This window comes from Pholcus phalangioides, unplaced genomic scaffold (assembly GCF_987345545.1).
Source record: "Pholcus phalangioides strain wild (caught in Gottingen) unplaced genomic scaffold, Ppha-v1.0 ptg000015l_1, whole genome shotgun sequence".
In the NCBI taxonomy this organism is placed as follows: domain Eukaryota; kingdom Metazoa; phylum Arthropoda; class Arachnida; order Araneae; family Pholcidae; genus Pholcus; species Pholcus phalangioides.
The window spans coordinates 104151954-104178062 of NW_028301608.1; the positions used below are offsets into that span (position 1 = coordinate 104151954).

The following is a 26109-nucleotide window of genomic DNA, read 5'->3' on the forward strand; positions in this document are numbered from 1 at the left end:
TAAAAATCACCTGTATATTACGTTGGTGAATCAACTCTTACTTTATCACTTATGTATCAATTATATGTTGCAGTATAATAGAATTCTACATTACTCTAGAACTTTCTTCTGATTGAAATTCTGTGAAATGTATAAGAATGTTTGAAGTTTTGTTTTTATAAAGTATGCACCTTTTTTTATTGCCACTGACCAAATGCTGTTGCCAGCATATATTCTCCTCAGCGTGGTCCAAACCTTACAGGCAAAGGGCTAATATCCCAAAAGGGGGAGAGCTCGGGTCTCGTGTGGTCTGACAGCATATACTCCAGTTTGGTAATATAAGTACAATCTGGAAGGTTAGACAGAAAAAACCACAAAAGCTGTTACTGTTTTCCAAATCAGAAATAATAAAAAATAATAAATTGGCAAAAAATGATTATGTTAATGTACGGGTCAGCTGCTGGCTGTAGCAAGACTTCCAGGTATGTGGCAATGGAAAAAAATGCCAAGTGAATGGTTCCCAATTAGAATCAGTTTTTTTCCTGAATTAAAAGCTACGTTTGGGAAAAAAAAAAGGAAAGGCTCTCTGAGGTGGTTGTAATAAAATGTTTCACCCAGAGCTTCAAAAATTGCAGGTCTGTAGTGTCTTTTCAGGGCCCCTGGGTTGACTTTTCCTTTGTGCCCTTCTTGAGAGGGTTATTGTTATGCAAATGCAAAATAAGTAAATTTTTTGGGCCCCCCCCCCTCCACTATTTGGCTTGGGACCATGAGGCAGTGCAACTTTAAAATTTCACATGCATGACAACTAAATTGGAGTCTGAGGACAACATGAAATTTTAGAATTTAAGGTCAGTGTTGCTATCAAAATGGAAAAAGGGTAAAAAAGTCCTGGTAAAATAAGGGGAAAAAATGAACTATGATTGTTTTTTTAACCAATATGCTTGGCTGTGAAAGAAATTTGGTTGGCTGCTTTCTAAGAAATTTAGCTGGTGCCTAAATGTTTTTTTTTTTTTGCATTTTGGAAGCTCTTGTTTCACCCATTTGTTATGTTACTACAAACTATAGTGCAATTCAGAGAAATTTGATTTATCCTAATTACTGAAGGATACGTCATCACACGTCATTTAAAATTTATTTTTTTGATATTAGTCCAAGATTTATATTCGTGGAGATATTGCTTGTGAAATTTATATTTTACACAAAAAATATCACAATATGGCAGTTATGTAGGCCTATATATAATACACTGATGTTTTGAACAAACATATCAGCGTTAGTTCACAAACAAGTCGGAGTTATCTAAAATGGCAGTTCAGCAATCTAGAAATTTGGAGAAAATTCTTTTTCTAGAGAAATTTTCTTTGAAATAGGGTTTTCTTGGTTTCTTACAATAATTTCTAGCAGTGCATTGATTTCTAGAATAAAAGTGATTGTTTTCAGCTTGATTTTCATGTATAGTTTTTTGTTGAGCGGAATAGATTTTACAAATTTACAAAATCATTTTCTAAAGACAACAATTTTCACGTGACAATATACATAAAAAATACATGTCCTATATATATTTCATATGGCACCATGAACAAAGCATGCTCAAGAACTTGTCAAGTTTCAAGATACGTTGCGGTTTGATAGATGTATCGATAGACTGATTATGAATTTTAACGGAGAGTCTTAGAGTCAGACATTATTTAGCCATTTTCTATTCTATTAATCTCTATAGAAATAGTCGAACCATTCATACAAGTATGTTTTTGATGTGTGTTTTTACAAATGCTTTCCAATTTTTAAAAAAAATTAAGAAAGCACTCCCAATGATATACCAGTTATACAAATATTAACACAATTCCTCTTCTTCCAAAACATCTCAGCCTAAAAATAAAGACTCCTGTTACTTTGTGGTCATATCACCTGTGCATCACCAAAAAGTTCACAATATCATACAAATACCAATCTACAATACCTTTTTATTTGTACAACCTGTCTCTTTTTTTTTTAATTCTTCAGTTTTAACTGGGCATTACAACTGCATGAAAATAGTTGTCATAGATTCAATGTCAAGTTTTAACAAGTTCATATAGCGATTTCTCTAATGATTGACATTTCTAAATTAAAATTTGATTATTAGATATATCAATTTTTCTCACAACTTTACATTCAAAATTGAGCATTTTAAGAATTCAGATTATATGCCTTTTTATATCTGAAACGCAGGCACTTGAAGCCAAGGATTTGTTATAACGATTATAACCAAACAACAACAACTCAAATGGTTTGTATGATAAATGGGAAGAGAATAGTTTTGTTACAGAAAAAGAAGCTGCCAAAACAGTTTTTTTCCTCTTCAGAAGGAATACATTTCATTCGAAGATTTGTTTCACACAACATCCGATGATCGACTTTGTGAAGTAGCAGGCATCATAACCTTTGTCACAAAGTTCACGATGGCAGATGCAGGCTGCTCCGGATCAAGTTCTGCAAACAGGTGGCACTGATTATCAGTCTGACTTGCTGGCTTTCGAGCCACAAAACCAAAGATGCAACTTGAATTAGAAAGAGGGGAAAAAAAGTATTTTGTATTAAAATATCTACAATAACAAGTTCACCAACTTGAAAATACATGAAATAACTTTGCTGGAAATATACAGATTTCTTAAATAATCCTGTATCCAAGAAGAAAATTTATATTTTGTGAGGGAATTCTTATTTTTTTTATTACCAAGTAATTTCTAAAGCATTTTTGAAGCATCTTCAAATGTCTGATTTTGCTTATACACTTCCGGCCCTATACTGCTTACTCCTCAAGTTACAAGTTTAATTCATTGGTGACAATTTGTGTAATGAAAATTAGTATGTCAAAAAGCAGACTTTTCCATTTAAAATGATATAGATTTCTTTAATATATTCCTCATCCCCCGTAGCATCGATATACTCATAAAGAATCAATAACCATGATACAAAACAGTGTGCTATATAACAAGCTTTTTGCTAAGACAAAAACTTTCTGACGATTATCATTGGCTCATTTACAGAGCCTAAGCTTTCACATGTTAAAAAAGAGTTAGTTTCTTTTACATTTCAAGTCCTATGCAGCAGTTTTAGGGGGGTGCTTGTAAATTAGACTCCTTAGAAATTGAGACCCTTCTAACTTAATTAAGATAAACTACTATACATGAACCTTTGGGAATCATTAAAAAAAATACAGGTAGGGAGTGAAATAGACAGGGTGTGTCCCAGAACTCTACCCCTAAATGAAAGGGGTGATAGTACATGTCAAGGCAAACCATTTTTGGCGATGAGAGGGCAATAATGCATATAAAAACAAATTATGGAAACCTTGCTCACATTCTGAGGTGAGGAATAGGAAATTTCATATCAGGGACGAATATTTTTTGTCCATGATATGATTGGAAAAAATTCATTTTCTTTCAGTCACAGGCAATTAGTTGGGAAAAACAATTTGTCCCATTTTTCCCCCTCTAACAGTATTATTATTTTTGCCTATCTCATTCCTAGCGCTCGTTTAGGACTTCCCCCCTTTTTTTTTGGCATCGGGGCATAAATTGTACGTTGGCATGTGCTGACCAAAAAAAAGTGATTTAAGACACTGGATTTCATTGCAAAAATTATTTGTCTTGATGTGTGTACTGCCAACCCTCTCATTTTTGCGGTATAGTACTGGGATGTCCTGTATATGCTCCATGGCTAAGAGGAAAATCAATTTCGTATGTTGTTTCTGAAATTTTTAATTCTTGTGGAAATTCAAAATTGCTCATGACTGTAGGATATTATGTGCATTTACATGCAGGGAAACTTTAATACTAATTAAGCAAACAAATGCTGAGAGTACCTACCTTGAAGAAACTGGTACTCCTTCTTCATTGACTTGGGTCCACCTCCGGCTTTCAGGATCGAGGCCACAATGACTGACAGATTTCACCGGGTAATGCCTCCTGAAGAATAACCTGTGAAATAAACGATTAAATGATACTTGTATGTCTATAAAACGTGAAGAAAATCTAATAATATCAACCAATTTATTTTCCCAGCATTTGGCATGAATGATGTGTAGCAAGTCTATTATTGCAATTGAAGTTTTAAGTTATGCAGAGATCAGGGCCGTCTTAAGAGCATCATGCCCCTGGGCAGGGCCGTAACTAGACAGGTGCACCCGCACAGGGCCCACTTAGAAGGGGACTCAGAATGGGCCTAAATTCAAATTCTTGCACCAGGTACAGGAATGGCTAGCTACGGCCCTGCCCTGGGCCAAGTGATTTTTCTGAGGCCCTATCTGACAAATTTTCGAAAAATTCAACTACTTCTAATTTTTCTGAAGCCCTCTTCTCTTGACCCCTCCCCCGGGGCCCCAACATCAAGATAGCACTGGTAGAGATTATAGGCAAAAAAAAAAAAAATTACTTATGAGTATTGTCATTCAGAGTGATTCCCTGACTGGATACTTTGAAATGAACCGGAGTAGCAGCAGACGAAGACTTGGCAGCTAGTGTTTGTGTCAGAGCCTTCTTAATAGCTTGAGGCCCAGTCAGTGACTCCATGTCCACTGTGTTCAGGTAGATTACATTGCAAGCTATGCAGGAAAAAAATAATTTTAATTGATAATAATATAAATGAAGTAATAATAAAAATATTTGCTAAATAAATGTATAATATCGTGATGGTAAGACCGACAAATTATAGTAGGAAACAAAAACACTGTTATAAAATCATTGAATTTTGCAGTGTGGGAGGGGGGGGGCAAAATAATGTTTGTCCCTTCTCACAAAAATCATAGTTATGGCCCTGTGTTACACATGTAAACTTTATATAACTACTGCAATGATACCCTGACTTACGTCAGTAATTTGTTCCAAGATTGTTGATGTAATTAATATAAATATGCAATTACATATGTAATATATGTATATTAGTTATTATAGTACATTTATAAGTAATAGGGTATGCAACATTTTACTGGCGATCCTAGGGGCATACTTTTAGTTGAAAAAGTATTCAAACAACATGTAGTACTCAAATAGGTCAATTGGGCCACTGCAGTGGTCGAGCGGTCATAGTGATGGACTTACATCGCGAAGTCTTAGGTTCGAACCTTACTGATGCCACAGTGATGGTCAGCTGAAGTTGGTTTTCTGTGGTTTCAACTTCAAGGCGCGCGCGAGCCAATCTCCCCATTAAAAAGTCTCGCCACAGAGCGCAACAGGCCTACAAACAGAATAAATATTTAATCATTACACTTCACACATGATTAGAGAAATGAATGGCAGATGGCATCACTACACACAAAAAGCATCACACAGAAACAAACTACACAGAGGATTCATTACATGTATACACACATTCCAATATGTACCAATTTGTTAAAGTTCCTCAGGGGAATATAGACGAAGTGCATGTCAGGTGTAGATGTGCCAATCATGTTGCAAAGGGTTGAATAGTTATTAAAATAAAAAACTCTTATACCATCCCCATGTGCTTTTAAAACCTGAATTAAAAAGTCGTTTCCTTGCTCTCGTGATACAAAAAAAAAAAAAGTTTCTAATCTAAGAGCAATATTCGCTAAGATATTCAAATTCAAAAAACAAAGAAAAATTGGAGGAAAACAGCATTAAATGTAGAAAAATGGTTTTCCTGCATTTATTAAACTGCTTATTAATGAGAAAAGAAGTGTCATTGCTTTTTTTTTTTTGCAATGTGACACAGCTTTCTTACCTGCACCCTGTTCCAATAAAGCATCATTCTTGGCAGTTTTATTGACATCAAAATCTCCAGCAGGATCTAACAAAATTATGAAATTAAAAATTAAGCTATCAATCACACAAAATTCTCTTGGACAAATTCCAATCAGTTGAATACTAGTTTTCAGGATTGAAGTAATTAAGACATTGCTTTTGAATAATCAGTAATTTGCTTATCGCTTTGCAGAATACATAGCTTTACTAAAGCCCAGTTAAATGATTATCGACAAATATTAATAAAATAAACTTTTAAAGAATACCTTGATCAGGTAGCAGCAATTTACAAGGGAGAGCGAGTGCTGTGATTGAATGCTGATAAACAAGAGCAGATAAACTACCTAAAAGAAAAAAAGCAAGCCATAACAATAACGTTAAGAGCTTCATTTGTTCATAGCAAAAAACATTTTTGAAGCACATCCAAACATAAATTGTGTAACTTTATTGGTGAGTTCTTTAAACTTCTGATGTTCTCATGAAATGTAAGCTGTTTTTTCATTCAATGTGCTATCTTACATACAGAAATCCAGAATTGTATCTCTCAAAACTAATTTTTAGAGACTCAAAGCCTGTATGAAATACTAAAAATATTATCACATATTCATGTTACATGTTTTTATTTATTTTTTCTTAGGAGACAATCACTTACCAAAGACAGGTTCATTGGGACATCCTTTCAATCGAACACCTTTCTGAGTTGGCTCAATCAAGAAATGCCTTACTAGTTCATTGGATAAGTCACCTGAATCAAAAATTAGATCCACTGATTATAATAATGTCATTATTAACATATAACAGTTGCTGTTGTATAACAGGTTGGAACTTGAAAAATCCCAGATTGCTATGACAACTGGAAAAAAAATCTGTATTGCTCCTAAAAATCTATGATTCTAAATCGGGGGGGACAGAAAATGTTCTGATTTCACAGCAATGTGTCTCCTAATATGAATAGGAAAGGGGCATTAAGTCTCGGAAAAGTTGAAAAAAACAACATTATTTAGGACTGTTTTATTAGGACTTGTAACTCTTAAGAAGTTTAACAGACACTTGAATTTTTTTTTCCAATTTGTCTAGCTCTGTTTTATAATTTAAAATATGAATCCAAATTGTCGTCTCTAAATTTATAATCTTACATACAATTGTTAGACTCAATCAACATACTTAAAATATATTGTTCTTTCTGATTCCCTTTAATTAATACATGACATAGGTTTTAATTAATTGAAATTAATGTAATTGTTCAGATATCCACTTTCATATTTATGAGACCTGCCTTATATAGTGTCATTTGAATATTTTTAATTTTGACAAGATTATATAGATCAGCAGTCTGCAAATCATTGAGGTTCATATTTTGGTGAGTCCTAGGAATATTGTTTCTCAAGATTTTTTCAAAACTCCTTACTATAAAAATTTATGAATCCAAGAATTACGAAAGTGTTAGATTTTAGAAAGTTAGTTATTTTATTTACTTATTTCATAAAATAGTTGATTACAATCTCATGAAACACTAAATTCAGAATTACAGTAATAAATTATATATTAAGGCGCTTATACATTAGCAGATCATACAATGTAAATTTGCAATTGCATTTGCAGTTGGTTCTTCAGTAATTTCTGCAGTGTTGTGACCTATTCGTGAGCTGTTTGAACTGGACCCATCTGGAATTGGTGTTTTTAATGAACACAAAGATAAGAGGAGGGACACAAAGTTTGTGTACTCACGAACGGTTTAGAACCACTGCAGAGGGGGGGGGGGTCGTACATTGCAAGATCAGGGAGCTAATATATAACAGCCTTTATTCTAATACATATTGATCATTCTATATTATGACAAAAGTGAGAAATCTGGCGATTCCACATAATTGCTGGTTATTTAGGTGTAATTGCCAACCGTTTTAATAAGGAAACAGTATTTTGAATTAAGAAACATGGCAAGTGAAAAAAAAATTAGAGATAAAGTTCCACTTACCAGTTTTATTGAGTACATTGGGAGGCAGTGAAGCAACTTTCAATGCTAAACCATAAGCTCCAGGAAAAGAACTGCTATCTCTAACAATAAAGGTACCGGGTGGTTTGTCCTTCAAAATGCTAATGGCTGAAATGCAGCAGGAAAAAATAAAAATAAAGGGAAGTAAAGGTAAAAAGGGAAATTTTATAGAATTGGAAGTTATCAAAATTAATTTAATACAAAAAATTGATTATAGCTAATAAGGAAGACAATTTTTCATTGCATTTGCAAAAAAGTTGAGAAAAATTTGTCTGCGAAATTTTGCGGTATAGTAAATGTTTCATTATCATAGAGAATTAGAAAAATTATTGAGGTTGTTCCAACCATAGAATCACTATTTTTTCTTTGACATTTCACCTGCTTGATTGAAAAATAATCACCTTCAAGAGTGATGTAAAGTCAATGAGCCAAATAACTCAAATAACTTTTGCCAAGTTACCATGGATGGTTATGATTAGTCATATATACATTATTAGGCTTTACATTGATGAATTGCGAATAAGGAAAATTTATTTCCTAAAGCGTGAACTACAAAAGTCAAGTGAATACTAACCTTCTTCTCTAGAGATATCTGGCTTGTACCAAAACTTTGAGGTGTCCTTAACAAACAACGGGTGATGGTGAATAACTTCAGATGACTCTGGAAAAATGAAATTTCGAATCAGTTTTTTTTAATGAATTGCTACTAAGGAAAATTATTTTGCCAATGAAACATTGAGAAAGAATACATGTTCCAACAGGTTTATATTGAAAAAATTCATCAATGTAACTCAAACCTTACAATGTTCAGATGAGAAAATATTGAATAAATGTACCATTCAAAGAGACCAAGCTTGGAGGACGAGACTGCCCATAATAGACAGTTGGTGAGCTCTGACCATTTGAACTGTGAGGCACAGCAGAAATCGGAAGATCCTGTTGTAACTTTTGTATAGTAGCAGGTGATGGACTACGCTCTTTTCTGTAAAAAGTTTCTTGATGATTATATATTAATCTTAATTAATTAAATAAAGCAAGCTATATTACATTATATGAGAATTCCTGCTTAATTTTATATATGTCATCCTTGCAAAGTGACTGGCTGCTTCACACATGACCCATACTTCAGCCATTAGCCATTTTATAAAGAAAACATACTTTGGATATTGACCATGACGTGAAAACTTTAATATAGTATTTGATTGATTACTGGCATAAACATCATAATTTGTCATCAAAATAAGACTAAGAAAGATAAAATTAATAATATTATAATATGAATAAAGATTAAATGTGATGCAGCTTTTGAAACATCATGCAATAAACAAGATAGCTAACCTACCTTATAGTGCCTGGACTCTTTGGAGGCAAGGCAGATCCACATATTTCTGAAGAAAAAAAAATTATACATCATGCAAAGAACAATATATATGAAAAACCAAATTTATAATAGAAATGAGCTGTTGGATATTCATATACAAGTATCTGCATATCTTTTCAATATCTGAATATTAAAAAAACTTGAGAAAAAATCATAAAATTTAATTTGCCATTTGGGCAATCATTTTCCAAGTTGACAACTCAAGTAATTACATTATTCTGTGAATTCTACATTTTCTTCCTTGATCCAGAATTATTGTTGAATTTCTTAAAAATTTATATTTTCTAAGTTTTTTAAAAAGAAAAAGGGTCCTTTCCATTTTTTGACATTTGAAACAGCAAATTTAACACAATCAGCTAGTGAAGCTCCACAACCAAAAGAAAATCTAAGGGAAATGAGAGAAAAACTGGTACTACATACTTATTTCTTATCAGCAGAGCTGTGTGCTCTCAAATATCTGAATAAGGCTTCCAAATGCTCAACGAATAGTAATGTTGGAAAACATAGGAGAAGCAAAATGGTCGCCTTTGAAAAATTCAAATTGTTTTGTTTGTCTCATTGCTTTCCCAGAATTCTCGGAAAGAGACAATATATAAATCACTTTTTGCCCACTTTGAAGTGGTGAAACCATCAGCCTGCTGAATGTTTATGCATTTTCTTATCTGTTGACAACCTGCCTAAAATTTATGGCTCCTGCAGCAACAATACATTCATGAAACAGGATATAGGCTATATTAGTGTTATGTCATCTACCTAAATGAGTTAGGATTCAATTGATAGTAATAAAGTCTTTCCCAAAATTTGGGGTTTCTTGTCAGAATATAAATGTAAACGTAATTGAAGTTCGTTGAATCTTCTATTAACAAGTGGGAGTACATCTTTCTCTAAATATGTAATTGAAGTTGTCTGACAATTTCAAATTAAAATATAAAGCGATGAACTAAAAGCCAAATCTAAACTTAGAGTAAATGAAAGAAGGCATAAAGTACCGCAAGGCATCAAATACTGCAATAATGAATTTCTACCTTGATTCTGGTAAGGTGTTCCTGGTGGCACTGGGAAAGATGGAGTAATAGGCCTATCCGATCGAGAAGGACTGCTAGGTGGGCTTGAACTAATAACAGACGGAGACCAAGTTGGCCCATCACTTGAATGTTTTACCTATGAAGTAATCAAAGTTAGTGAAAATATTATTAATAATCACTAAAAACTCATCACCATAATCTGCAAAAAAGAGCTATTGAATGCAGAATCACATATTCACAAAAAATTAGGCCTATGTATGTTTGAAGTACATAGTTTTATATACTTCAAATCAATGAATAATTACACTGAAACCTGTCCAAGGCGGACACTGCATGAGACGGAAACCTGTCTTAAACGGAACCAAAATATAGCCTATTCAATTATTAGTGCTTTGATTTGCACCTTTATAAAACAGAATATTATTCCAGTCTCTTGATGTTTCATTTCGTACAAGTTTCACTGAAATATGTTGCAAGAGTTTCGATTACATCAAACATAAATAATTATTAAACCATTTCAAAGTTTAATGAAGAATTTATTCACTTTGTTTTTGAAAATAAAAAAAGAAAGACGTATGTATGTATATATTGAGAGATTGAACTGAATACTTTGAGACCAAAACATACCTGTTTGGGTGTACTTTGTCCAAAATAAAACGGTGAATTTTGAACATCTTGTGGGCTTTGAGCCAAGCTATTCGATGTGTATGACAGTTCTTGTAAAGAATGCTCTAGCTTATCTAGTTTTGAGTTACCTAATTGAAAGAATTCCTTTGAATCAAATACACAAGCTAAAAAAAAATCATTTCACAAACTACATACAATATAAAACTCAAATTTATCAATAAAATTCATTCAGCCTCCTATTTCTAGAATTTTTCCAAAGCAAGAAGTTATTGGCTTTTTGACTGTCATTACGTTTTCACAAACATTGTTTAAAAAATAGTTTATAATGATTTTCTCTCATGTTTTTGTAACAATAATATCCATAATTCAAAAATTGAATGAGTACCATAGTGTTGCTGAAAAATTTATTTTTAACATAAATTTTCAAACATTTTATCAAGATTTTTTAATCTGGATTTTTTTCCCCTCCATATTAACACAAATAATTTTCTTACAAAAAAAAAAATTTATATATATATATATATATATATATTGAGAACAATATATTTTTTCTCTAAATTTTTTGTTACATAGCACAGGAGGTTTTACGTAATTATAGTTATTACTTATTATAGCAAGATTGAATGCAGTAAAGTTGATTGTAAAATCAATAAATGAGGAAAGAGGCTATGATTAAAAAGAAAAACATTAAATTAATAACCCCAATTTTTTCAAACTTCTTAAATATATTATTAGAGTCGTCACTAAACATGTAGTATAAAAATTGTGCTATCTGGTCACAAATTGCAAGAGTGCTCTAACTCATCCAGTTTGTATCTAAAAATGGGTAAAAATGAGTGAGTTTGCATTGCATGGGCCCCAATGGTAGGTTAAAATTTTTTAAAGCATGTACCTTATGTTTTCCAAATTTTTTTTTCTATAAATTTAGTTCAAAACTAAGGAACCTATTGAAAATTATGGCATAACTTTAAGGATCCCCTCTAGAATGGGGAGTCCATGGAGATTGTTTTGATATGTACGCACATATGAAAAAATTTAGGAATCTTTAAACGTAATCTTAATTACATTCTTTATACATACTGACCTGAATCTATTTTCCTGTGATCAGGCGTGTCCAGGAGACCCAAGAGTCCTTGATTATAAGCATCTCTTTTATCTGAAGGATTATATTGCGTTGTGTAGGCACTACTGTAAGCAATTACATTTTGTGGAGACGTTTGATTGTTGGCTATGTTATCTTTTGCCTGCTGATGCGCTTTCTTCACGAGCATAAATGGTCTTTCTCTGTCAAATGATGTATCTGATTTCTGCCTGACTATAGTTTTACTCTGAGTTTGAAATTGTGGGTACCTATATAAAAATGAAATTAAAAAAAGCAAACCTTGTGAAAAAAATAAATGAAATATTCACAGTTCTAAAATAATGCAAGAAATTTATATTCTAATTGAATTTTTAGTTTTTTGGGTACACCTTATAAAAACCACTTGAGAAATTATGAACCAAACCTTCAAGAAAGAACTTTTAAATCTCATTAGATTTTGACTCCATACCTATTGCGAGTAACATCTTTACTACTTGTCCGATGAGGGAGAATGGGAGAAGATGGTGCACTTGTGTTCTTGTGTACTGGAGGTTTGAGTGTACCTGAAGAAGCATGACCATTTGACGTGATCACATGAAGAGGAAGCGTATAACTGGAAACCTATAAATATTACACATAAAATAATTTAGTTCAATATAGGCCTATTTAGAGAAGGAAATGCATACGAAAATTTAAGTGTCAAAATATGAACTAATAAATTTTCTCTCAGCTGATTCTTGTGTTATAGAGGGTGTTAAGTTAAAAATTCCTTCCATAGGTAAAGCAATGTATATGGTGTTATACAGTTTTAGCGCATTGTGTGTATGTGTACACATTGTACAGTAGAGCTAATCTATGATAGGCATCTTGAACCTGTTTCTCAGAGAAGCACAAAACCTCATTTATAACCGAATTAAAACCCATCCTGTTTAAAAATTTGTATTATGCTAGGCTTAGTCTAAATATATGTTCGAGATGTTATAAAAGTGCTGGTCTTCCTGTGATGCTGGGTGTAGCCTAAATGATGCTCAAAACTAAAAGAAAAGCTAGATGATCTAATAATGTATGATACTTCAGCGTCCTTTGTATTAAGTTATGTTTTCCAGCATGAATTTTAAAAAATTAACAAAATACCTCTCTATTCTTTCGAATTAAATGTATAGTGAATAAACACTCACCTTTGTTGGTGAGGTTTCTCTTGATGAAGAAGAAAAATCAAAGCCGAGACTCACATCATCAGTAGATTCCCCTTCATTATGCCCTGTCTTTCTGTACTGTGTAGACCTCAGTTCAGCAAGCAGCTGTTGTTCTTTTAACTGCCTATCTTCCCAGCACCTTCCCTCTTTTCGAGCTTTGAGTTTTTCTTGCTGTCTATGCAACCATGACTGGGCAGCTTCACTGTGGAATCTACAAAAAGTTTGATTTTTGATTTCAAATTTCATTTTAAACTTCACATATTCATGAATAAATTCATGTGTTTGTCTAATCCATACATACAGTGAAAATCATATGTAACAATCACCTATATATTGATAGTAGCTATAATATCCGACGCTGCCCAGATTTTCCCCCATATGCTGACAGCATAAGAAAAGTAACAAACCATTAGAAAGAAATAAACATGCCTGAAACGCATTGTTTGGAACCACGGTAACCATAGTAAACATTCCAAAAGTCATTATTAAGGCTCTCAAATTGCTTGACAGTTTTGTGCCCATTTTAGGCATTTGTCTAGTTTTGACAAACTTTTAAGGTAGCCTATGGTTAAAGTAGTATCCCGTTTAGCATATATGCAAAATTTGGCAACGATCGTCTGAAATTAGATTTGTACAGAGAACATACTCTCAGACAGAACACACAGAAAATCAATCATATATATATATATTTCTCTCTTTCTGTTGCCCTGGTGCACTTCTCATAAAATCAAAATAGTTTATCTATAATGATAAATCCTACGTGACTATACTTTTCTCGAATTTTGTTATGGCTATGTAGATGTTTCACTGTATATGCTAAATTATATTTGTATGCATTCAAGTTTATGCATAATTGTTCTTTTTTTTTTTAAATCTTATTTTGATATCAAGAAAATATTGTTGAACTAATAATTTAGTACGTTAGGCTGCAATAGTATTCATAAGTTCATCAATCAGTTTTTTTTAAATGTTTCTCAAAGAAACTTACCGAGGTTCATTAAACTTTGGATGTCTTTGTTGTAGAATTTCAAGAGGTGAGCACATATCCGAGTAAGATCTGGGCCTGTCAACTCTACTAACAGTATTATACGTGGTGTATGTTGTCCTTTGAGGGATTATAAAATCTTCATCCCTTAACTCTGAAGATAAATACGGTTTTGTACCATTAACAAAAACTCCAGAAGTGCTGTTAAGTGATTTTGGTGATCCATAGTCTCTGGGCTGATGTACCTCATAAGTGGTTTTGCTTTTTAAAGTTCTAGAATAGGGCGCATTTGTTTCATAAGATGAATAACTAGGCCTCAGAGTGTGATATGTTGGAGTGTCGGGTATAGACTGGATTTCCTGTAGCATTCCATTTACAAGTTCATCTAGTTCCAGCTGATCATTTCTTGTACCGCTGCCATAAGAATTCATTGTATGCTTCCCTGTCATATCAGATGGACTGCGGCTTTCAAGTTCTGAAATTATATAGGAACAAAACACACACATGAAACCATTATAAGAAATGCTGATTCAATTAATGAAAAAACCTTTCAAAATAACTATTTGCTAAGATTATACGAGTCAGAAAATATGAGTGAGATGTATCAGATAAATCTAAACAATCCTAGAAATAAAAATAATTAACCATATTTAGTAAACATCTTTTATTAAAAAAATTTAATTTAAAAAAAATGCATTTTCTATATGAATACTCAATTTTTGATTGAATACGCAAAACATGTATGTGAAAGGCATCAATCTCTTATATGGTAGAATGAATTGCATCATGAATTGTGTATATGTGATGAATAATTTGCCAAGATTTAACTAGTGATTACAGTCTATTTTAGAAAATTAATTTCGAATTTTTCAGGGAATTTCAGCATTAATATAATAAAGATGTTTCATGCTAGTAATTAAGATAAGAGAAGGAAGATAATAAGATATTCAAGAAGGAAAATTCTAAAATTTCAAAGTGTATAGAAATTTAAAGGTGAATATTGATAGAAAATGTGACATTATTTTGTCAAGAAATTGTATATAAATTTTACAGCAAATAGTTTAGACAAAAGCAAAATAGATGACAATAATTTAATTAATATTGAAAACCTTGAAAATTTGAGATTCCACCACAGTAATCTTGACATACAATATATACACATTTTTTGCACAGAATGATTTTCTGTTATCGTTAAAAGAAAAATTTACAACAGCAGGTTATATAATAACATGCAAAGACATGCAAAATATTTCGTCAATTTAATTTTTTTTTTCATTCAGTCGCCAGCATTTAAGCATAGCTATAGCATCAAAGCTGAACAGACACAGAACAGAAAAAAAAAAGCATGCAGATGGTATTCTTTGATAGTTTGTTTCTATATTTATGGTTTCTCATAAATAGATTAAAAGATCAGGTATAAAAACCTTAAACTATACTGTCAGCTGTTGTTTGTACTTAAAACATATTCAGAGAATAATAGAATTTGAAAACAGCACATATTCATACATAGAAACATTATTAACCTCAAACTGATAAATTCACTTTTAATTGATTTTTTATTTTTCATTTAGTTTTTTAAACAATCAATGAGTGCCTTCTTTTGCTATAAAGTCCAAAAAAATACATTTCATTCAATTTAAAATTGTACCACTTGGAAAAACATAATTCTACCTGATTTAGCACAACTTCCAACCTTTTTTCCTCATTTTATATGATTAATTTTGAATTATTATTGATTGTCTGGCTTATGGGGTTCCTACCTTTTAACATGGTAAAAACTTTCTTATGTAGAAATGCTAATAAAAACATTATTTATTAATCAATTTATTTCAAATTTTTACCACATACATTTGATTGTGTATGCTTCCAATGCTAGTGAAAAATTTTACATACCTTAAATAATTTTTTTCCACAAACTTTCAAAACAATGCAATTAAAAACAGCTTGTGTGCATGATAAAATAACATGGCATTAATGAAACTGAATAAAAATTGATTCAAAGTTAAGGAAACCGTTCAGTTCATAAATTGATGAAAATATTTGAGATCCATTTATAAATACTTACGTTACAAAAAAATTAAATTTTTTAGAATTTTTAAATTTTAATTTTGATTAAGATTGAGATAATAAAATCTCAATCTTTTTCGTTATGAACTGACCAGTTCCCTTTATTTTGGACCATTTTTTAATCAATTACGAGCAATTTTATCATGTTTGCAAGCTGTTTTTAATGTATTTTTGAAAATTTGTAAAAAAAATTAAGTTTTAGAGCTATGTAAAATTTTGTGCTATAGCATAAAATAACATGCATAATCAAATTCAAATTCAAGATAAAAATTTGAAATAAATCAATTGATAAATAATATTCCTACATAAGTTTTACCATGTTAAAACGTAAGAGATCCCTTAAATTACGCTTCAAATAGAGCTTTATCATCTTGCACTCTAAGCTCCATGTCCCTTAATCGACATAATATGCATAATGAAAGTATATTTGGGAATATTTCCTCAAAGGAGTTATGAAAGAAAAAATTACATTCAAACTCACCAGCTGTTTTAGCACCGGAGTTGGATGAAATTCCTGAATCTACACTATGAGGTCCATCCAAATCTATGAATGGTTCGTGACTTGATGGTGGCTGTATGAGCATTTCTGTGAACTTTCTATCCTTCCTAATGACAGCATATGGACTGCCATCGAGTGGACCTTCTGAATAAGAAACTAAGGCATATGAGACTAAAATATTACACGAATCTGATATTTGTAATGTGATGATATCTGAGTAAGATTCACGATTAGAAACAAATTAAAATATAGGAAATAAATTTGTTTGATTTTTTGTTATGTACAAAGAGTGAATTAATTTCTCTTATTCACAGTAAACTAAAACAAAAACTGATATTGAGAACTTTGAGAATAGTTCCTAAATACTTATTTAATCATCTCTTATACAATAAACTTTGATGAATTAAATTTTTTCCTATAAAAAGTTTTTGAACCCATAAAAGAATCATGTGTTTCTTGAGTCCTTCCATGGATTGCCCATTCACACTGGGTTATTCATCGAAAAGGAAATTCATTTTGTCATAGTATTATATAAGTGATTGTATGGGAGTATAATCGAGTCTATTAAATGTATTTTTGTGTAATTCATTTTTCAAGGCAAATATAATTTTTTCATGGCACATTTATTCATGTACATGAAAGTATAGACTTTTTTTAAATATTGAAAAAAATTTAAGAATATGAATAGAGGTTATGAAAAATCACAATAACTATAAGAATGGATCATAGAGGTGCCATTATTAGAATCAAAATTACATTTTATATTTTTGTGTATCATAACATTTAATAAAGCAAAGTTTAACAACTGAGGGAAGTAAAGCACAAACAACAGCTTCTATTTCCCATGTTAATATAGTAGAACCTCATCTATACATCACTCAGTTATATGACTTTCACGTTTATATAATGTTTGGCTTTGGTCGCGGTTGGTTCTTATACATTTTACTGCATAAAAACAATTCATTTATTCAGCGCAAAACCTCAGTTATTTGACGTTTTCACTTTCACTCAAGCTCTAAATTTATTGAAAATAATAATTTATATCCATAAAATATTCACAATTTTGGTATGCAGTGAAAACACATTGCAACAACAGTTCTTGCATATTGACACAGCAAAGGCCACAAATTTTAGGATATTTATGAAAATAGCCAGTGAGCTGTCTGATGGCTGTTTAGAGTGGACACTTAATAGATTTGTTTATTACTTGTTTCTGAGAATACGCAAACGTGGTGAGTCCCAAAGAAACGGGTTTCGATTGTTTCTACGACCATATGCCCTTTCAGAATTTTTTTTTCAGGGTAAGAAAGTACACTTCAAGCATTTAGAGGGTTATAAGTCTGCTGATAAGAGACATATACCCTACACGCATACACAATAAGTTCTTTCAATCACTTCCTGTAGATTTTTCTTTTGTTGTAGTGATTTGCTTGCTGGCTGTGTCAAATCCACCATTCGTAATGTCAAGAAAACGCAAAGCGCTTTCTCTAAAAAACACTGGAAATTTTGTAAGAATTGGATAATAATTTTAAAGTAATAACAAAAGTTGAACTTGCAAAACAGTTGAATATCCCTGTGTCAACTTTGAAAATTATTATAAAGCAGAGAAACAAAATTAGAGGCCAAGCTACTCATTGCAAATCATCTACTACCAAAAAATGAGAGACCAAGATGGGAAATTTTCCCAAGTCGAGAAGATTTGTTGCCATTTTTTGCCAACTGTCATGTCATAAAGGTAATGTGATGTTGTGCTAAATGCCATTTTTTGTGATTAAATTTTTTTAAACAGAATTTGAGATGTAATTAAAACAAATTGAATTGAATTTTATAATATTTTATATATCTGTGTGTGGAAGGGGGTTCTCATTATTTGGTATAATGGTCTTGCTAATGAATGAAATAAAATGACGACTAAATAAAAATTCCAGAATTAGAATACTTTGAGCCATGTTTATTCTACTTTCATGCAGTGCCAGTGTATTTTTTTAATGGGGGGGGGGGAATATTTATTAAATTCTGTTTATGACATTTTTATATAAATCCATGATGGTTTTTTGCACATTGTTTACAAAAACATTTTTAATGTTGTGCTCATTTATTTTTTAAAGTTTATCCTATTGTAACAGGTATATTATTACAAAATCCATCAACGAATCATTAATGATATTATGGATGATGTAAGAATGAAGAACAAGCATGAATTGTTTTCATGAAAGGATATTAAAAATTTGAACTCATGTTTTCATTACTATTCTTGATGTACAGAATATAACACACTACAGTAATATTTATCCATTAATTCCCAAGAATTAAATCTTTAAAACCGATTCTGCTAATATAGCTAACCCATACTATTGCAATGATTGTTAATAATCTTTCTCAACCCTTAAACTGCTGAATCGCTCTCTCTTTGGCTGTAAATTTTTGATTTAAGGAAAAGAATACCAACCGTGACATTCACTTTAAACAATGAATGTTACACTGAAAATATATAAAAGGGTAAATATTATGATACCACAAGCAAAAGAACTGTGAGTTTAGGTTAATACCAATGCTAAATAAAAAAATCCTGAAAACTTCAATCTTATTTCAGCAAAAGCCAGCACAAGCATAAAAGCTCATGTTAATAATGTTAAACAAAAACACAAAGTTTGTAATTCATTCACCTTGAATAAGATCTGCATCCAAGAAATCTAAATCTGAAAAAAAGAAACACATGAGGATATTAGAATATTACTGTACTGTCATCTGAATGTTATGAAATTAGTTATTTTATATTTTTATATGTATAAGTGTTAGCTGTTTCAATAGCAATGAAATTTTTTTAAAATTCAAATTTAAATTCAATAAAGTTTCGTACAACTCTATCAAGTTTCTTAAATTCAATTAATGTGAACATATACGGGGGGGGGGGGAATTGAACTAACCTTACAACTGTTTTAAAGTCTCTCAAAAGAAATTTCTATAAAAAACTGTCAACGAAACTATTAATTCTCACTAATAATATCCCCAAGGACAATGTGCTTATATCACTGAGTGTGACAGAGCCTGGGTGTCTCTCGGTTCCTATCACTATCACTAATAATATCAGCTTTACTTTCAGACATCTAAGATGTAAGTAACTTACAAAAATAAATGACATAATTTTTTTTACCTCTGTCATGAAAGCCAGAATCGAAATTCTCATATGAATCCCACTTCACAAGAGGATCATTTGAGCTTCTGATATAATTAGATGTGTCTTGAGTGGAGCTTCTTCCTGTTATAAATACAAATTATATGTTAAGAATATATGAACTTTAAATGGTAGAGAATCTTTATAGATACTCAGAATCAGCACATGAATACAAACACATGCAATCATTTGTTTTTAAAGCATAAGTTAGTTTTGAATACACAGAAAACTTTGAACTTCATATTTGTTTCTTCAACACATTTACTCTTCATCACATGTAAATTTACTGCTTTAAAAATTCCAAAGAATATTTCATCATAAGGATGATTTATTTTCTGAGTGAAGCCACTCTATTTGAACTGGAGGAGGGGTGTATGTAAATCAAATTTTTAGGAGTCTTTTTAGGAATTTTGGATATGTGGTGTAATATGTCAGTAATCACACTCTGTTTACATACATAAAGTCCCTCATGGTTTCATTCCAATCTAAAATACTCAATTATTCAACTGGCTAAGAAACCAGCTGAACACAAAATGCAATAAGAGTTATCTCAGGTTTGCAGCATTCAAATTTGAACAAATTGTTCAACAAGTGAGATTCCAAAACAAGCTCTAATTCATTAAATTAATTTTTTTTTCTGCACTGTTAATACTTAATCAGTCACGAATAATTCCATAAAACCTGCTAAAGTGACATCTTTTGTAAGTTGTGTACCTGTCAAAGTTTAACAGAAAATTACTGTACCATAGGTTCTCAGCAAGTTTCACTAGAATGACAATTATAGTTATCTTAAAATTCTGATTTATGCTGAGAAATGGTATTAAATAGAATAGAATTTTTGTTTTACCTAGATATTCATCTTTTCTGTATGAGAACCAAAATTCCACTTTGCCATTATCTGGAAACCGGGAGTCTAAAAAAAAAATCAGTAAACCCAGTTCAAAAATATTGTATTTTTTTACAAATTAATTTGCGAAATGTAATAACATTTTACTATAATAACAAGAATAATAAAATCATGTTTTATTAGAACTTTGCTTTTCTTTTAGGATGCACCAAAACTGGAAATTATAAACTTATACTGTGTATTTATATCAAAGTGTTTAATCTGGAAACGAGTATGCAGATGGTACCATAAGACCAGCCTTCCTGAAACAGGATTTTTCCCTAAGCCAGCTTTGGAAAAATCCCTTTCATTTCTTAATGTTGAAAGTCATGGGAGTGCAAATTTTCTGACTTTCAGACTAAATTTGGCTTCAGATTATATTTTTTTGAGCCATGTAAAAGCTGAATTACCACTTCAAGAGGTAAATATGAAAGAAAGAAATCAATAAAAAATATAATATAATTTTAATTGGTTTAACCTATAATCTTTTAATTGGTTTAAATTCAATAATCAATTTTGATTAAATTTAATTTTTTAAATTCAATCAATATTCATAATAATACATAAGACTATTTCTTAAACATATCATATTTATAAATTCGTTTCTGATATTGCCATTGCCTTTTAATATTTTTTGAATGATTTTGTGAATCTGACAAAATTCTTAAATTTGCCATTTTTTCTGACCAGTAGGTCAGAGTTTGTGTGCCAACTATTGTTTCTATTATGTTTCTTTAGTATTCCTGTACAAATCTGTATGTGTCCCTCTCTATGGGCAGGGCTGTAACTAGTACTTTTTCCACCCACCCCGCCCCCCACAACAAATTCAATAATTTTATAACTGTGTTCTTTAATCCCAACTGAAATTGCTGATCCCCAAGTTTTGCCGCCCGGGGCAGTTGCTCCTCTGCCCCCTCTAGTTATAGCCCTGCTATGGGTCCTACAAAACTTAATACTTTTTAGTGTAGTTGCCAAGTTTTTAAATAGTATCCATTTAATGCAATATTTATCCATTGAGTACCTAATAGATTCAATATACAATGCATGCATAACTAGTTTTGTATTGATTTCAACCTCTCTTGATAAAGACTGGATGAATACTAAAGGTTTTACTGAGTAAATATCTTCATTATTCATTTAACTCACCAACTGCAGCATCATCGAGGTCTCTTTTTTCAGAAGTTAAATGATCTGAATCAACAGTGCATGTGTGAAACTGAGTTCGAAAAACAGGATAGCGGCCAACTGGTTGATGACTTTTATGGTAACACTTGATAAATATGTCGCCACGCACTTGGAGACCAGAATCAAAGCCCATGACTACTTTCCTTGATTTGTCCGATGCAGAACTGAAATAAAGTAAAATCTTATAAATAGAAAGAAATATTCAAAGATACAAGGGAAATAAAGGTTTCAGACTGATAGAACTACTCTACGTCATAGCTTCCAATTTGTGTTATGCGTAAGTATTAAAATACTTTGTTTTGAAAACTAATGAGTGAAAAAAGCTGTTCGTTTGAAAATTGAAGTAATAAGAATTCTAACTGTAGCAAAAGCCACTTACTAAACGCCTGATGAATAGATGAGTTGCATGTTTTGATAGACTTTAACAAACAGCTCAGAACCTGATATCAAAATAAGTAAATAAATCTGGAATTATAAAACTACAGACATTATAATTAAAATAATTGAATAACGTTTGATTAAGTGAAATAGTTTTAATATAGATATCATGACCACGATATTTTGTGAAAAATTTATAACTACAAGAAGTTGAAGGTGAATAAAAAAAACAGGAAACATTTCAGTAAATAATGATTAGATTATAGAGATTATTATTAGATTATATATATTATTTTGTATTTAGAATTTATATTGGCAAAAATTAACTTGTGATATGATGTCAGGTTTTATATTTGGAGACAAAAAAGTTATAAATACAGTCGTATCTCGTTATAACGAACTCCAAAAGACCGGAGAAATCACTTCGTTATAATGAAATTTCATTATAAAGGAATTCCTGGTTTTTGGATTGTTCCTATGTAAACTTATCTGGGGGGATCAGAAAAGTGTTCGTTAAAAGGAGATTTTTGCTATATCGGTATTCCTTAAAATGGGATTCGACTGTACATCCACCGGGGTGATACCACAATGAAAGTAAATTTTCCGAGATTTTAAGAAAAAAATATTTTTAAAATTCTGTGTATCAATGAGGTTTGAGCAATCTAGTGGCCATTACTGTAACTATATATTTTTTTCAAATAAAACATGGTATCAAATCATGCATGCCCATGCTTATTTCATTGCCAAATGTTTATTATTTATTGAAATATAGCGTTTTACTATTCAAAGTTTCTTGACTTTTCAATACCTCAAAGAAATATTATTCAATTTTGAACTAAATCACTTCATTGCAATAAAAGAAGTTAAAAAAAAGAAGAAAACAAGACATAATAAGTATGTATACCTCCTTTAGAGTCAAAATTTGGCACTCCATAAATGATTAGTCTTTGCAAGTATAATGGCTTGTTATTCATGTGAATAGAACCGGATAGAAGACCAGAAAAGTAATTGATGTATCTGTAGAACAAGATTATTGAATGAAAAAATTAGAAAAGCATTGATTAATTAAATAAATAAATTCATGATTTTATATGAGTGAACACATTGTTAATCTTTGACATTCGATTTGAAAAAAAAATTGGTATTTTTTCTTTAAATTTTGTGAATTTTTAAGCTGGTGTCATTTTGATGCAGTGTGATTTTGGTATTAATAATTATCAGTTTCATATTTTATGGCTCATTTGGGGGAAAAATAATTCCTTTTTGGGATGCACTGAATTCTGAATTATATCTGTTCTAAAATACATTTATACCTAATTGATTTTAAGAAAATTATGGTCCAAATATATTAATATTTGATATTAGGGATAATGGTACGGGCTAAAAAAAATATTGCATCTTCATATTTAGGTTCACCATACATCAAGGAAAGTGGGATCCTAAATATAGGATACCACTAAATTTTGGCAAAAGAAAAACAATTTTGACTTAAATGCATTTTGCTAATTACTATTGCTAAAATTCCTGAATGGTGGGAAAATGAACTGCAACAAATCACAGTAAAAAAATGATTTCATGAAAAATATTCAAATGGTCTGATTATTATATTTTATTTAAAAAAATATGGCAAACTGAGATCTTAGCTGGGGTGAAATACAGAACATTGCCTATTGTGATCAAAAAAGATCAGAAGTTGGAGCAGTAGGCATAACTACTAATTACTATTAAAACTGCTAAAAAATACCTGAGATATTTTTTGCTAAAATGTAATTTATATATTCATAATTTATCATAATATTATAATAACCATCATAATATATAATTTATATATTATGAAAACGAATTGTACTCATGACTTCCGTAAACATTAAAAGTTCAAATAAACTGGAAATACGGGACAAATGTACAGAAAAATCGGAGCAAACAAAATTACAGAAATGTTCCGTAATACAGGACATGAGAGGTTCGTCAATGTGTTCCAGACTTTTTGCTGGTCCTTGGGCTCAGAAAGGTTGAGAAACACTGGAATATACGATTACAAGATTCTTAGATAAAAAATAGCGGACCAGGTAGGTTTCCACTGATTTGGAATTCCGGGTATTCCCTCTCAACACACATATTTAGCCTGGAATCTTCTGACTTTGACTAGCTGTTTAAACCTACATTGTTCTAAAATTGTATCTATAAGGCACAAGTTTTTCACTGAAAAGCTACAAACAATTAATACCTGTTTTGAGAAGGCTGAATGTATGGATATAGTTTGTCATCAAAAAACTGCTTCATTGCAAATCTGTCAAGGGATTGATGGGCACTGGATAATATGAAAAATAAAAGACAATTTTTTAGTTATATAGTTTAAATAGTACATATTCAAACAATAAATGTATCACATATTTTTTGTCATTTCACCCATTCGCTCACAAGTTATTGGAAAGAAATTTGTATGATCTCTGTTTGATGAATTGGCGAGGACTATGCTAACCTCGTCCTAACCTAACCACATGTTGGAAAAAAGTAGAAGAAAAGGAAGAAGAAAAACAAATGAAAGAAAGACAGTACAATAAATATAGATAATAGAGTAGGTACCAAGTAGATTTATCTTTTCACCCTGACCCCCTATGTGTACTCTTTTGCTCTTATATGTCCTTCCATAGGGTTACATCAAATTTTTGTGATGGTGATGAAAGAGGAAAGAAAACAAAGGGAACTTTTGTGAATTTATTCCACTGACATTTAGATGCAATATTATTTCATTGATCATAACGTGCTTACAGTTCGAACTGCATTCAATAGTCATCCAATTCTTTCAAATTTCTTCACAGAAACTACTTTCAGTGCATCAAATAAATGAACCATAATGACAGCATTCCGATGAAAGTTTTGTTGTATGAAACAAAGTTTTCAGACTGTATGTGTAAAAATTTGTTATACAGTGAAACCTGTGCAAGACGAACACTGTATGAGATGGAAACCTGTCTTAAATGGAATCAAAGTATAGTCTGTTCAATGATTAGTGCTTTTTGTTTAATTTGCACCTTTATGGAACGGAAATCTGTCTAAAATGGAATATTATTTCAGTCTATTGACATTCCGTTTTGTACAGGTTTCACTGTATATAGTTCGTATTACAGGGGTGCAAGAGCTGCGCCAAACTGCGCCGAAACGGTTCTCTTGCTACATGGTGCGCCAAGGCGCCGAATCCCTGCGCATTTGCGCCAATTCTTGTTTTTGGTTCGCGGAGGTACCGCTAATGCACTGTAGTGCGTCAAATACCGGGAATTTAGGAAAAAGAAGCATGCAAATTTTGTTCACGGGACGCGTTCTTTCCGAGACACGGAAAAAAATACGGAGGGAGAAACTTTAATTTTTTTTTCACTTCCCACCATCTACCACAATCGCGTTATGTCGTGAATTTGGAAAGTAGTTCTACTACCTTGAAGTATAAAGTCCTATACTGTTATTGGTTAACCGGCGGGCTATCAAAGTCCCTGAATGAATATGCCGAATTTTCTGATTTCGGTGACCGTTTTTTCTCCTGCGGGTTATATACTGAAAATTACGGTAATTTCGTGGCTGCCAACCTGCGTTCAAAGACCGCATACATCGAAAAGAGGATTGGTTTACTCGTTTAAATTACCGACATTTTTCGAAGATCATTGGAAAAAAATTAGATCTGTTAAAACTTTAGCTAAAATATTCATAGTTTTGTCATCTAGTCACTATGCGGTCGTGTGATTATCGTCGGCAGTTGCCGATCGTGGCAATTTCACATTGCAAAAATCCGCATTTGGTGAACATAGCGGCAGCTCGAGGAAAACAATTTCTACCCATGCGGAATCTGTTTTTGGCGCTACTGACGGCGTTTTTTTTTTGGTAAACAAAGTTTTTTTCACCCTTGCAATTCCATT

The 26109-nt window shown here is 31.6% G+C and overlaps 1 protein-coding gene across 9 annotated transcripts in view; it reads right to left on the reverse strand.

The window, feature by feature from the left end:
- by (focal adhesion protein tensin) overlaps positions 1 to 26109 on the reverse strand; it is a 174170-nt gene that overhangs the window by 1961 nt on the left and 146100 nt on the right. For 4 of the 9 annotated variants that reach the window (XM_089244984.1, XM_089244991.1, XM_089244992.1 and 1 more), the window contains 24 exons: positions 24429 to 24512; positions 23106 to 23218; positions 22203 to 22263; positions 21785 to 21987; positions 20600 to 20665; positions 19732 to 19836; positions 19244 to 19276; positions 16560 to 16733; positions 14015 to 14486; positions 13009 to 13237; positions 12300 to 12451; positions 11834 to 12099; positions 10750 to 10877; positions 10123 to 10258; positions 9059 to 9104; positions 8553 to 8698; positions 8291 to 8377; positions 7699 to 7824; positions 6376 to 6468; positions 5990 to 6067; positions 5704 to 5769; positions 4396 to 4564; positions 3831 to 3941; positions 11 to 2519 (listed from right to left, as the gene is read on the reverse strand). In XM_089244984.1, coding sequence (XP_089101110.1) covers positions 2354 to 2519; positions 3831 to 3941; positions 4396 to 4564; positions 5704 to 5769; positions 5990 to 6067; positions 6376 to 6468; positions 7699 to 7824; positions 8291 to 8377; positions 8553 to 8698; positions 9059 to 9104; positions 10123 to 10258; positions 10750 to 10877; positions 11834 to 12099; positions 12300 to 12451; positions 13009 to 13237; positions 14015 to 14486; positions 16560 to 16733; positions 19244 to 19276; positions 19732 to 19836; positions 20600 to 20665; positions 21785 to 21987; positions 22203 to 22263; positions 23106 to 23218; positions 24429 to 24512 — 3310 coding nt within the window. In that variant the 3' untranslated portion in view covers positions 11 to 2353. The remainder of the gene's footprint in view (positions 1 to 10; positions 2520 to 3830; positions 3942 to 4395; positions 4565 to 5703; positions 5770 to 5989; positions 6068 to 6375; positions 6469 to 7698; positions 7825 to 8290; positions 8378 to 8552; positions 8699 to 9058; positions 9105 to 10122; positions 10259 to 10749; positions 10878 to 11833; positions 12100 to 12299; positions 12452 to 13008; positions 13238 to 14014; positions 14487 to 16559; positions 16734 to 19243; positions 19277 to 19731; positions 19837 to 20599; positions 20666 to 21784; positions 21988 to 22202; positions 22264 to 23105; positions 23219 to 24428; positions 24513 to 26109) is intronic. The other 5 variants (XM_089244985.1, XM_089244988.1, XM_089244986.1 and 2 more) reach the window with 4 other exon arrangements.